The sequence below is a fragment of the Aptenodytes forsteri genome, unplaced genomic scaffold (assembly GCF_000699145.1).
Source record: "Aptenodytes forsteri isolate BGI_AS27 unplaced genomic scaffold, ASM69914v1 Scaffold142, whole genome shotgun sequence".
NCBI lineage: Eukaryota > Metazoa > Chordata > Aves > Sphenisciformes > Spheniscidae > Aptenodytes > Aptenodytes forsteri.
This window is the reverse complement of record NW_008794598.1, coordinates 2,863,219-2,874,528: the sequence shown is the minus strand read 5'-3', so window position 1 is coordinate 2,874,528 and position 11,310 is coordinate 2,863,219. Positions and strand designations below refer to the sequence as shown.

At 38.7% G+C, this 11,310-nt stretch overlaps 1 protein-coding gene across 1 annotated transcript in view; it reads right to left on the bottom strand.

Moving 5' to 3' along the window:
* NUCKS1 (nuclear casein kinase and cyclin dependent kinase substrate 1) overlaps positions 1-4,427 on the bottom strand; it is a 12,096-nt gene extending 7,669 nt beyond the window's left edge. The window contains exons 1-5 of the mRNA XM_009272910.1: positions 4,384-4,427; positions 3,770-3,819; positions 2,593-2,698; positions 517-572; positions 30-182 (exon numbers count right to left, since the gene is read on the bottom strand). Of these exons, the coding sequence (XP_009271185.1) occupies positions 30-182; positions 517-572; positions 2,593-2,698; positions 3,770-3,819; positions 4,384-4,427 (409 nt within the window). The remainder of the gene's footprint in view (positions 1-29; positions 183-516; positions 573-2,592; positions 2,699-3,769; positions 3,820-4,383) is intronic.
* Between the last annotated feature and the right edge of the window lie 6,883 nt (positions 4,428-11,310).

Genomic DNA, 11,310 nt, shown 5'->3' with positions numbered 1-11,310 from the left:
CGCCCCCCCCCCCCCCCTTTTTTTTTTACCTGCAGGCCTTTTCCTGGATTTGGAGGCTGCTCTTTTATTCTTTTCTGGCTTAGCCTTTTTTCCTTTTTTGCTTTTTTGAGAGCTCTCATAGTCACTGTCAGCTTTGCCATCATCTGCTCCTAAGTCATCGTCTTCACTGCCAAAATCTTCGTCTGGAAGGAAAAGGTATGAATATAAGTTTCTTGTATCATTCTGAAATATGGATGAGAACTACAGGGAAGAGCTTAACATACATCTATCTACCTGTGAAGACAAACTTTATAGCAGCATCATATTACACACAGACACACAATCTCTGTTATCCCAAACCAGGGCTAGAAGTAACAACAGTAGAGGCAGCATCCAGCTTAAGATAAATGTATTAGAAGAGTGCATGCCTCTCTAGTCAGAACAATTTCTTTCCTATGTCAAATGCTACTCCTGTAACTCTTACACAAACTGGTCTTTATTTTGAAGATACACTATCAGTACAATGTAGTTAGTTACCTGCCGAGTGTGAATCATCTTTCTTAGTCTTCACATCTTTTTCTTCTGAATCCTCACTGAAAATGAGAGAAAGACAGGGTTTGACTGCTGTTTTAACTCCAATTTCAGTCACTGCTGTATGGAAAATACCAATTTTCAGAGAGCAAACTGATCTCTAGGCTGGGAATGTGCACTTTTCCTGGACACTACCATGTTATGCTTCAGGATTACTCAGCTGTATATGTAGTTATCATGGTCAGAAAGGTAATGTTCGAACTCTGAATCATATACAAACTTACACAGAATCAAGTGAACCAATCAGGAAATAATAAGGTTGAGATGAATCATGCTCTTCACTCTGAAACCTACCAATAATCCAGATGTCTTCCATTTTACAGTTAGAATTTTGAAGTTTTATATGCTAATGCTTGGCTGAGTCTATAAATGGAATAAAGTTTTATTCTGAATAGATTTATAGTCATCACTTGTCTTTATGTCATTGTTTTCTCTGGAATCCTTCCTTCTGTGTACGTTGCTGTATAGCAGTTAAATAGCACATATTTGGTCTACACAAACAATCTGATCTCTGACGGAGTTTCACCACTCCCTCCCAGTGGTTTCAATCCTCATCAGAGGGTATCCCTATCAAGCAGGTACTAATATTCTGTTCTTATCCAAACCCCCATCATTAGTCATTACCAATCTCTGGAGAGGGTTTTTCTTCCCACATGTAAGAACACGCACTCCGATCAGAGAGTAAACAAGTGTTTTAAACAGGAATGGTGAATGCTCTGTTGACGGCCACTGATGTACATCATATGCTTCAGGAATGGCTGAACTGCAGAGCTTGCCACGGTCAAGAAATACAATAGATCAAACCTTTGCTACTTTCAAATTTGGCACTTGGAGCTGACATACAACATTTCTCAAGAATTCTAATAGTTTAGATAACTTGTCACATTACAGCCCCTCAGGCCCATATGTTTTCAGTCTTACACAGACAACTGTGGATTTCAATCACTTAAATACATGAGTTTGTTTTACATGCAAGCCTTCTGCAATGTCTGTGATACACACAGAAATGTTCTTACATACTTAAAAATCCCCAAAGCTAATAGGACATCAAGGTCAACTATGTAGTTGCTTTGGGAGCTGCCTAGCCCAATTTCTTTTTATGTCATACTTATTGAATCTTTGCTTTCAGGTGTTACAGTCATTTGCCAGGGTGAAAATAGTCTCTCCCTCTCAGTTCACAACAGCAGGTGGACCATGCAAATATTCCCATGCCTACATTCAGCCTTCACCTTATAGAACAGAAGCATGATGGGGAAGCCTCTCAAGCACACCTGCTGATAAGTTACTTATATTCCAGCAAACAGTGCAACAGAATAAAGAGACACCTTGGGCTTATAGAATAAGAACCAGCTGGCAGAACCTCCATCCCTGAAGTTGATGTCTGTCATGAAAGCAGTCAATTGACTTAATAGGTCTTATGGCAATCATTTGCTGACCACAGTTAATGTAAAAAGGAAGATACCTTCACTTTACTTTCACTATTCAGTAGGGCATCACTTAGTGCTGGAGTAACTCAGTTATCGAAACAAGTTACTTTGTTTCTGAATTAGACAAAACAGGAAATGGGAAACAAAGAACCACAAAACAAACAAATGGCCCCTGCTCCTAACTGCCACTGTACGGTCCCATTTCATCTTTAACCACAGAAATGCTCTGAGCATACCGAAAAAACATGGAAAATTAAATGCATCTTGCCACTAACTTACCTGGATAACTGCACTAGTTGCCAATTTTTGTAACTCGGATCATATTCCTTCCCATTCCAACTGTCTAGCTCTGGAAAGCTATTTTAATAACGAAGTACTAGGGACAAGTACTTTACACAATTTCTCTTTCTACTCAAATAAGAAGCAACCACCTCAATGTCCAAGCTGGTTATGCAAGCTTTGTGATTGAGAGCTCTGCACCTTACACTGCAGACCTTGAATTCCACTTACAATCGCTCCTGTTAGAAGATACTGCTCCCCACATACAGGACAAGGTTTGGAGACATGTTCGTAACAGATGAAGCGCTGCTTTTACCTGTCCTCCTGAGAATTCTTCCCAGATCGTCTCTTATTTTTAGCCTCCCGGGGAGAAGAACGGATTTTCTTGGATGGGGGACCTGAATCTCTTCCATAATCTTCATCTGGACGGGACAGTACAAAATGGTTTTGAATCAAACTCCTAGTTCCCAGCAAACTGACTTCCTCAGCTATAACTTAAACTGACCATTTCATGCACATCAAAAAGAAGCCCTTCAAAAAAAAAAAAAAATCACAAAGCTTCAAACAAAACTTTATAGAAGCAAAGTCCTGTCTTAAACTAGTGATTTACCTTTTCTTCTGCCAACAGCACAATAAAAATGCCACGTACAATCAAGTCTGACACAGGAGTATTAGGAAACATACAAAAAGCCTCACAAGAGGACACAGTATCTTAATTCTACAGTTTTAGTAATTTTTAGTCAGAAACAGAGTTATTAATGTAAACCTATTAAAAGTTAACATCCATGCATATTTCTACATGCTTTTGACAGGAAACACTTTATTTAGTGTCCTATGATGGGAAAAAGTATGTCATTATATAGTAGTTTACAGTGTAACCTTCTACAACTATTACACAATACCTTATACAATATGAGTAACAGGACTGCAGTTAAGAACTCTGCATATTTGTTTCCATTAATTATCAGTGCAACCTCACTTAGCAAACAGTAGCAGTATGTCTAATTTCTAAGAACACAAAACATACTCCATATGGCTTCCAGAAATATTTCGTTAATTCACGCAGAACATACAAAGATTTTTTTTTTTTAGATGCAATTCACAAAAATGCCTGACATTATGGGATTAACTAGAGTCCGCTAAAATAAATTGAAAACATATTTTACTGTAGAAAAAAGTGGCATCAGGGAGATTCTACCACAGAACATAACATAGACCAAGGAAGAAGACAGTTGCTGCCAACAGCCTCAAGGCACTACAACAATACAAGCATTAAATAATAAGATTTCTATCACCATTGTTTGTTTAATACAAAACATATGAGAATCATTATATTTTCAAATACTTATTAACAGTTCAGAGACTGTGAAGAGCAGAAACTCCTTAGAATTTAACTTAAAGATGTGACTAGAAGCAAAACAATTAATATGCAAAGCAACAAATGAACTGCTCTAGCCCAATAATATTATATTGTTAAGAAAAAAGTCATTTACCAGCATCATCTGATTCCTGAAACTGGGAGTAATCGACCACCTTCCTGTTCCTGTTAAAAAGCAGGGGGGGTGGAAATTAGCAATTCATAATCTCAGAGATACAAAAGCTTTCTTCAAGTAACAAGGAAGTTCCATATCCTTGCTTCCAGTGCAGGATTCATAGCCCAAAAAACAACCCAAGAAAACTCCCATAAATAAGCCACCTATACCTTTGAAGTCAGAAGTGAACACACAGTATATTCTAGCATTTTCCTAAGGAGCTATTATAATAGACTGGATTATATTCTCAGAATTTGAAAGTGCTTTTTGATAGGTAGCACTCTCTTATGGCTCATGACTGCAGTGAGGAAGAGCCATCTTAACCTATGCTACATGGTTCTTTCATTATTAAAACTATACATCTATCATTATTACAACTATACTAGTGAAAGCACTATTTTAAAGCAATAGCTGCACCCCAAGGTTAAAGACGCATTTAAAGAATGCATCAGCCTGAACTTTAAGCCAGAGCTCTCCCTAACACCCTGTCTCAAAGCTGTGATATTTAAGACTAGGATTCCAGGTATAAAACAAGTACACAAATATTATCATGAATTAGATAAACACTTCCTAACCGCTCTTTTTTGAATTTCTGCTTCTCACAGCTCAATGTAATCATGCTAGCTCTCATACCTTCTCCTCCAGATTTTTGTTTTCCCATGTGTTCCCTGTTTCCAAAGCATTTTAAGTTTTCATCAGGGGCTTCTAGGAGCTTTCTCCATTAATTACTTTGATGCTCTAACAAGATGCAAGAGAGCTGTTACAATATGTAACTGCATCACTAGGCACAACAATGGAAGACGACGATATGCATTTCACCCAACCTATGTTTTTGGACAGCAAGTGAGCATGGATCCATACTTTCCTTACCTCACCAGCACCTTCTCTGCTCTCTAACCAAACTGAAAGTAGCACAGGTAACGAGGTATCAATAACAGTGCAAATGCAATGGCCAATTCTAGACAAAATTCGTTAACTACACATGCAGCTATTACCGAAATCAATGCCTCACTTGCCAACAAAATTAGATCTGTTTCTCTAACTTACCAAAACCTAAAACCTGAAATATAAGCAATTGTTGGCTACTTTCTCAGCACCTGTCCCAACTACTTTATTGACAAGACATAACTACCCTGTAATTCAGCTACTCAAGGGAACCAAGACAGCTACATAATTGAATTATATTTGAGTTCTAGCCAGTAACGCCTCAGTCAGACTCCAAACATCCACCTCTTACAGCTGACATGCAATGGGAAGAGGAGGCACAGCTGAAAAAGGCACCAGAGATTCAGACACCCCTCCACACACACACTTTTTATAATCCCTTTGACCCGAAGCTGATGATGAACCTGATTTTGTAGTAATCATCACATGAACTCACTTTTACAACTAGAAAAGTCAGGCAAGCAATAGATAAAGTGACATACCCAGCATCACAGACTTGAGGACCGCTGCAAAGAGAAGCCAACACAAGCTCCGTCCAGCACACGAACCACAATGCCCTTCCCCTCTCCTGCACTGCAGAGCACGACTGCTGAATTTCACATTTAGTTCCCATAACTGCACTGCACTTTGTGATTAATATCATGCGTTTCTGATAAGACTGTTTAGTTGAAAGATACCCCAAAAGTCATTGTCGCGTTCTGGCTGTTGATCCATTCGAAATCAATTATAAGTTGCCCTCCTGTACAAGTACCTCTGTTCATGGCTTACAGCAGCAGCCTTCAAAAGACGAAGGAGCATAATTATTTTATTTCAACACTATACTAAGCCTCTTAAAAAACTCACACACGCCCCATTCATGGCTTACAGCAGCAGCCTTCAAAAGACGAAGGAGCATAATTATTTTATTTCAACACTATACTAAGCCTCTTAAAAAACTCACACACACGCCCCAATCCCTCAAAAAAAAAAAAGCCAACAAAACAAGCAAACAAGCAAACAAAAGGCAGGCAAGACCAGTCATTAGATTTCTACAGGCTGAATCCTATCCAAGCTTCAGAGTACGCGTCTGTGGAACGAAGTACAACAGCAATGTGCTACAGAGCACTGCTCGCTCACTCACAGTCCGAATATGGTAAAATACCAATTTAGGAATACAACTATTGGCAAGGCTTGTTATGGTGTACTGTCCAGGGACTCAAATTCCTGTTCCAACAGGTAGTCTTCCTGAAGATTGCCTCCTGACCCATCTCACATGTGAAAACACTAATTTTATTCTGGTAAGCATCTGAAGAACAATAAAGTTACTAAACAAGATGTTTGATTTGGTTTAAGTATCAGGTATTAGGAGGGTTTTTTTTCCCCTCTAAAAGCATAGACAGGGGGAAAAAAACTAGAATTGCCACATATTCTGTTCTAGCAGCTTTGTAAAAAAAAAAGTGGTTTCTGACATCACTTATCTAACAAGCAAGATAGGAACTGCAATATTGCCACCTTGTAGTAAGGTGGTCATACAGTTTCATCTTGCTTATTTCAGTCAGAGACCCATATTAAATCAGGTACTGAAAATGTGACACAGTCAGGTAAAAACATTAACAGAAAACACTGCCTATGTCCTTTCTCTTTCTAAGCACTGCACCCTGTTTTCAGCGAGAAAGTAAATCCTGCTAGGCTCTCACTACCTGGTGAACAAGAGTAGTGATATTTATACAAAAAAAAAAAATTTCACTTTGGCAGAACAAGAGAGAAGGCTGTTTGGCTTGCTTTGTGTTATTTTGCAGGGCAAGGAGAAGGGTGGAGGAAAGAAGGAATATCTACACTGATATTACTGAAGATAGAAACTCGCAAGTCTTCCCAACAGAACCAGGAAGCTCACAAGGGCAGAAACATCAAACAAACTGCTCTTGCATCTGTCATTCTGCTCACTCTGTACTCATCATTCACCCCATTTAGATCAACTTATGTTTTTCTTTAGAACTGTCAACAGTGCTGATGTGCAATGCTTAATAACTACAAGTTTGCAAAGAGAGACTGCATCTTTTATTGCACCAAGGTAATAAGAACACAGTAGATAAGTTCACTGGAGTTAAGAGCCAGAAAAAAAATATTGCTGGTTTTGTCAATGAAAAGTATGTCTTTGCCACTAGCAAAAACTAGAAGATGTTAAGGCAAGCAACCAGACATAAAAATAAACTATTTGTTAAATTCAGTTAGACTAAGCATAAAAAGACAGTCTAGTAGACATCTGGGATAGATATTGTTCAATCTGGTTTAAAATATGCACTGAAATTTTAAGATAACTTACTTGCTAATTCAGCTTAACATTTAAAGTGCACGTGAGAAGGAACTGGGGGAGTAAAGGTATAGAGAGAGGTCCCGATAGCATAAGTTTTAGTAACAGCTGTCAGTCCAATATTTCTGGAATAAAGAGTAACTCATCTAGTAAGTCATCAACATGTTACGTCGGAGGCACTTACTTAGCAAAGTAATACTCAAGTAATTTAGTAAGAACTCAGAAATGCACAGTAATTCTTACAACCCATACTCGATGCCTACCAAACTGAAATTTTGAAGTGATGAAAAGCAATATTAACATTTAAAAGGATCACTAAATGCCTATACAACTGAATAAGGATTGTATAGTAATACCCCACCTTCAGCTAGTGAGGTCCCTAAACCCTCAGTCTTTGTAAGTCAACATGTCAGAATACAAACTAACAATCTTTAGTTGTTGTTATCTTTTGTTTTGTTAAAAGGGAATGCTTAGATCCCCAGGTATTTTCACAGGCATTAAAATCCACAGATAAAGTCCAAGTTTAAAGCACTGCTAGAAGGAGTCTTCAAAAAGCTAGTAACTGATCTCATCATGCACTGAAGAGGAATGTTTAGGTCAAATGATTACCAGAAGTAACAACCTATCCTCTTACACAATATGGCAAGTAAAACAAATGACAGATTAAATGGTTACTGAGATTTCTTTTTTTCTTTAATTCTTTTTTTTTTTTTTAACTACAGCATTTAACCAATACAACCATCAAACTAAGCATTGTGAAAAAAGTTACGGACCTTTCTTCATTTTAAAGGCTTGGTGCAGGTCTGCACAGAGTGGTCAGTTTCACTTTCTGGTTCTCATTCCAGTTGGTAAAGGTGTCCCACTTTGAGGTCAACATATTATCAATAAATATTGCCATTAAAAGCACCCCTTCGGTGCCTTTTTTATACATAGATAGGAAAAAAAAGATAGATAGGAAATATTTCTTATAGGTATTTTCAAAGTTGTGCAAAACAAATATGCAGTGCTAGATTCAGGCCTTAAATGAACAGACATTCACTTACAATTATGCATCAGAAGTTGAAACATCGAAGCCTAGTGACAGTTATGTACCTAAAACACGTCACTATGGTGTTAGTCTATTTAAAAATTGGCACAACTGTACTCAGACAAGACTCACCGACTAGAGGTTCCCAATTACAGAGGTCATTGTTTGGGTCTGGACTTGGTGTAACTCCAAACGTCTGTAAGACTAGGCACTGCTCATGGTATCTGCAGAATTTTTAGGGATACACATGACTTGAAACTCCATAAAACAATTAAATGATTTATGTAGCAACAGTTTAAGCAGTCTTGTGCCCATCCTCCATTTGAACCTAACTACAATTGAGAAGATTTAAAAATACAATCTAGAAACGTTCTGATCCAGAGCAGGGGGGGAAAAAAAAAAAACAAAATCTAGAAACGTTCTGATCCAGAGCAGGGGAGGAAAAAAACCAAACCCCAAACCACACACACACACACACAAATCAATTCTGCAACCTGTGTTGTTCCTGGTGTTTTGATTTTTATTGTACCTCTACCTTGCTCTTTGTTTCTCTTTAGATTGAAAGTTTTCAGAGCAAGGATCATACCTTTTTACTTATCTGGAAAGTGTCTATAGCTTATCTCTGGACACTACCACAGATTATTACTCAAGTTAAATGCAAATCCCCAAAGAAGTGTTGCTTTCCTGCTACCCCATGGAAGTTTTCCAGAATCACAATATTTGTACTTTACATTGCCCAGGTACAACACTGGCAACAAGAAGTCATATTTAATAGATAAATATATCTTTTCCTGCAACTAAAATTTTAAAGGACCACCCTTCCACTGTAGTGCCAATGCAAGACTGGGATTCAAAAAGTTACTAATAAAGAAAAATAAAGTACATAAAGCCTTGAAGCACTGAGATAGATCAATTCATCACTGGCTTTAATCTTAAAATGAACAAACAAAAAAACCCTGTGATTTCCATACTTGCCCACATCGTTTCATTTTGCAATGCTTGCAGGAGAGGAGTACCAGCAAGTGAAAGTGACCAGGAGGAAAAGCAGAAGCAAACTCCATCAAATTTAAAGTCAAAATTCTTACTTAAAACACATTAATTGATGCTGTATATAAAAAAGAGTAGTTCAAAATGGTTTATTTCATTTGCATTCAAGAATAGATAGGGACATAATAATGTAACCACCAACTCCAAATGCTCTTTGCAGTACTTCAGAAGAGTTAGCCACAAGAGGCAGAGGTTCAATAACTGCAGGTTCCTTTACTTTTTACTTCTTGCCATTTTCTAACAATAGTGCAGATACCATCATTAACCACCCAAGAGAAGCTTAATTGTGTAGAAAGTACTTGGCTCTGAGTGGCAGGCACATGAAGCCTGTAAATACTGGGAGTTTATTACTACTCCTTAACAATTTTAAGAAACTGACTTCTACAACCAGATTCAGTCTTAAGGCAGTCTTCTACCCACAAGTAGAGGAGAAACTGGGGATATATGTTGGATTTTATTAAGTTCATTGGTTTAGGTGCGTATATATTCACTAGAAACTAGCAGACATAATAAATTAATTCCAAGACCACCGAATAGAGGAAAACCTTTCCAACACTAAATCTTACTCTGATGAGGAACCTTTCACCAGACTTCCATATCACCAACAATAAGCCAAGATATTCAGAAAAAAAATGATCCATTTTTAAAAGTTTTGGATTAAAATCTATTAGGAGAGTTCTCCAGTTACTACCAAGTAGAGCAATATAAGGTACTAGCCACATTTTTTTCCCCCGAAAGGGCTATTAAATACAGCTAGATAGCTGACTGCTAGATCTATTCCTGACATGTGCCAAAAGGTTTTCTGCTACTAACGGCCTGCTGGACTTTGGCACTTAATTTTCCTGTAGACCAGTGCCTGTCAACTGAGGGTAAGACAAGTCAGATCTTTCACAACACTGCAGGATTTTACAGATTTTTTTAATTATTTTTTTGAAACAGTTGCTTACAAACCTACTTAATACCAGAAACCTTAGAACTATGCTTTTAAAGATACAACACTTTCCTTACCTGTAGCAAGACTCCAGTGCTGGCAAGTAAATCACCAGCAGAACGTACACTGAAGCGTCACCCTGAGCAGCAAAGTCACATCACCACTGTATTTCAGAACACAGGCACTGTCATTCGAGATCAGACCACTAGTCCATCTAGTCCAACATCCTGCCTTGTGAAAGGCCAAAGCCTGATGCTGCAGAGCAGGGTATACCCAGTCTTGTTAATCCACCTTTTGGACCCGAGACAACTCCTTAAGACTGGAACTTTGAGCTTTATTTACCCTTACCTTTGCATGCAGGAGTACACTATTAGTCAAAAACAAGAGCTATGAAAAAACAACTGTTTCACTAATCACTGTGCCAAACCTCCCTACTCAGCAAAATAGCCCTAGTTTCCTTTTATTTTTTAAATTCTCGCGTACTAGAGATATTACTTAAATACGAAGGCTATCACCTATAAGTGTCTATATGTAAGTTTTATAGCCTCAATTAATTTCATATTTATTATTCCAAAAGATCCGAAATACCTAGGACCCACCCCCCAGATCAGACTTACTGGGAATAAAAGTACAACCAGTTACTTAAAGTATCTTGAGAACGAGAAAATTTCAGAGCATTCGAAGAATACCTTATGAAACCTCTTACCTCTTCTATAAAAACAATTTAAATTACAAGTTCACTCTCTGAGTACTTTCCAGAGAAAAGTAAAAAAGACTACACTCCTCCCCCCTCAGTAAACTTTCAGATACGTGGCAAGTTCTCTATGCCGTAGATTTTCAAAGTTACCACGATTCAACAACGTAGCTAAGGTTCCCCTGCAACTCCACGCTCCAGGTCCAACGCTGTTTAACCAAAGACACAAACGCCACCACCTACCTCCTTCACTATCGGGGAGAATACAGCCCGCTTAGCTAAACGGCCCACGGCTTCCTCCTCCCCACGACCTAAAATCAGCCCTCTCGAGGGAAGGGGGGAAACACCAGTGGGAAATCGACCCGGGGAGAGCAGTCAGCTCCCGGGCGAGAGGAGAAGGGCGTGTGTTCAATGCTGTTCCCACCAGAGGGGGCGGCTCCTCCGAACTCCTCCCCTAAACGTGGTTTAACTTGCATGCACAGCCCCTCTCCTCCAGACCCTCGCTGGTCACGGCGTATTGCATGCGTGTCCCCTCCCCCAACCCGCGCGGCGTGGTCTGCTCTGTCCC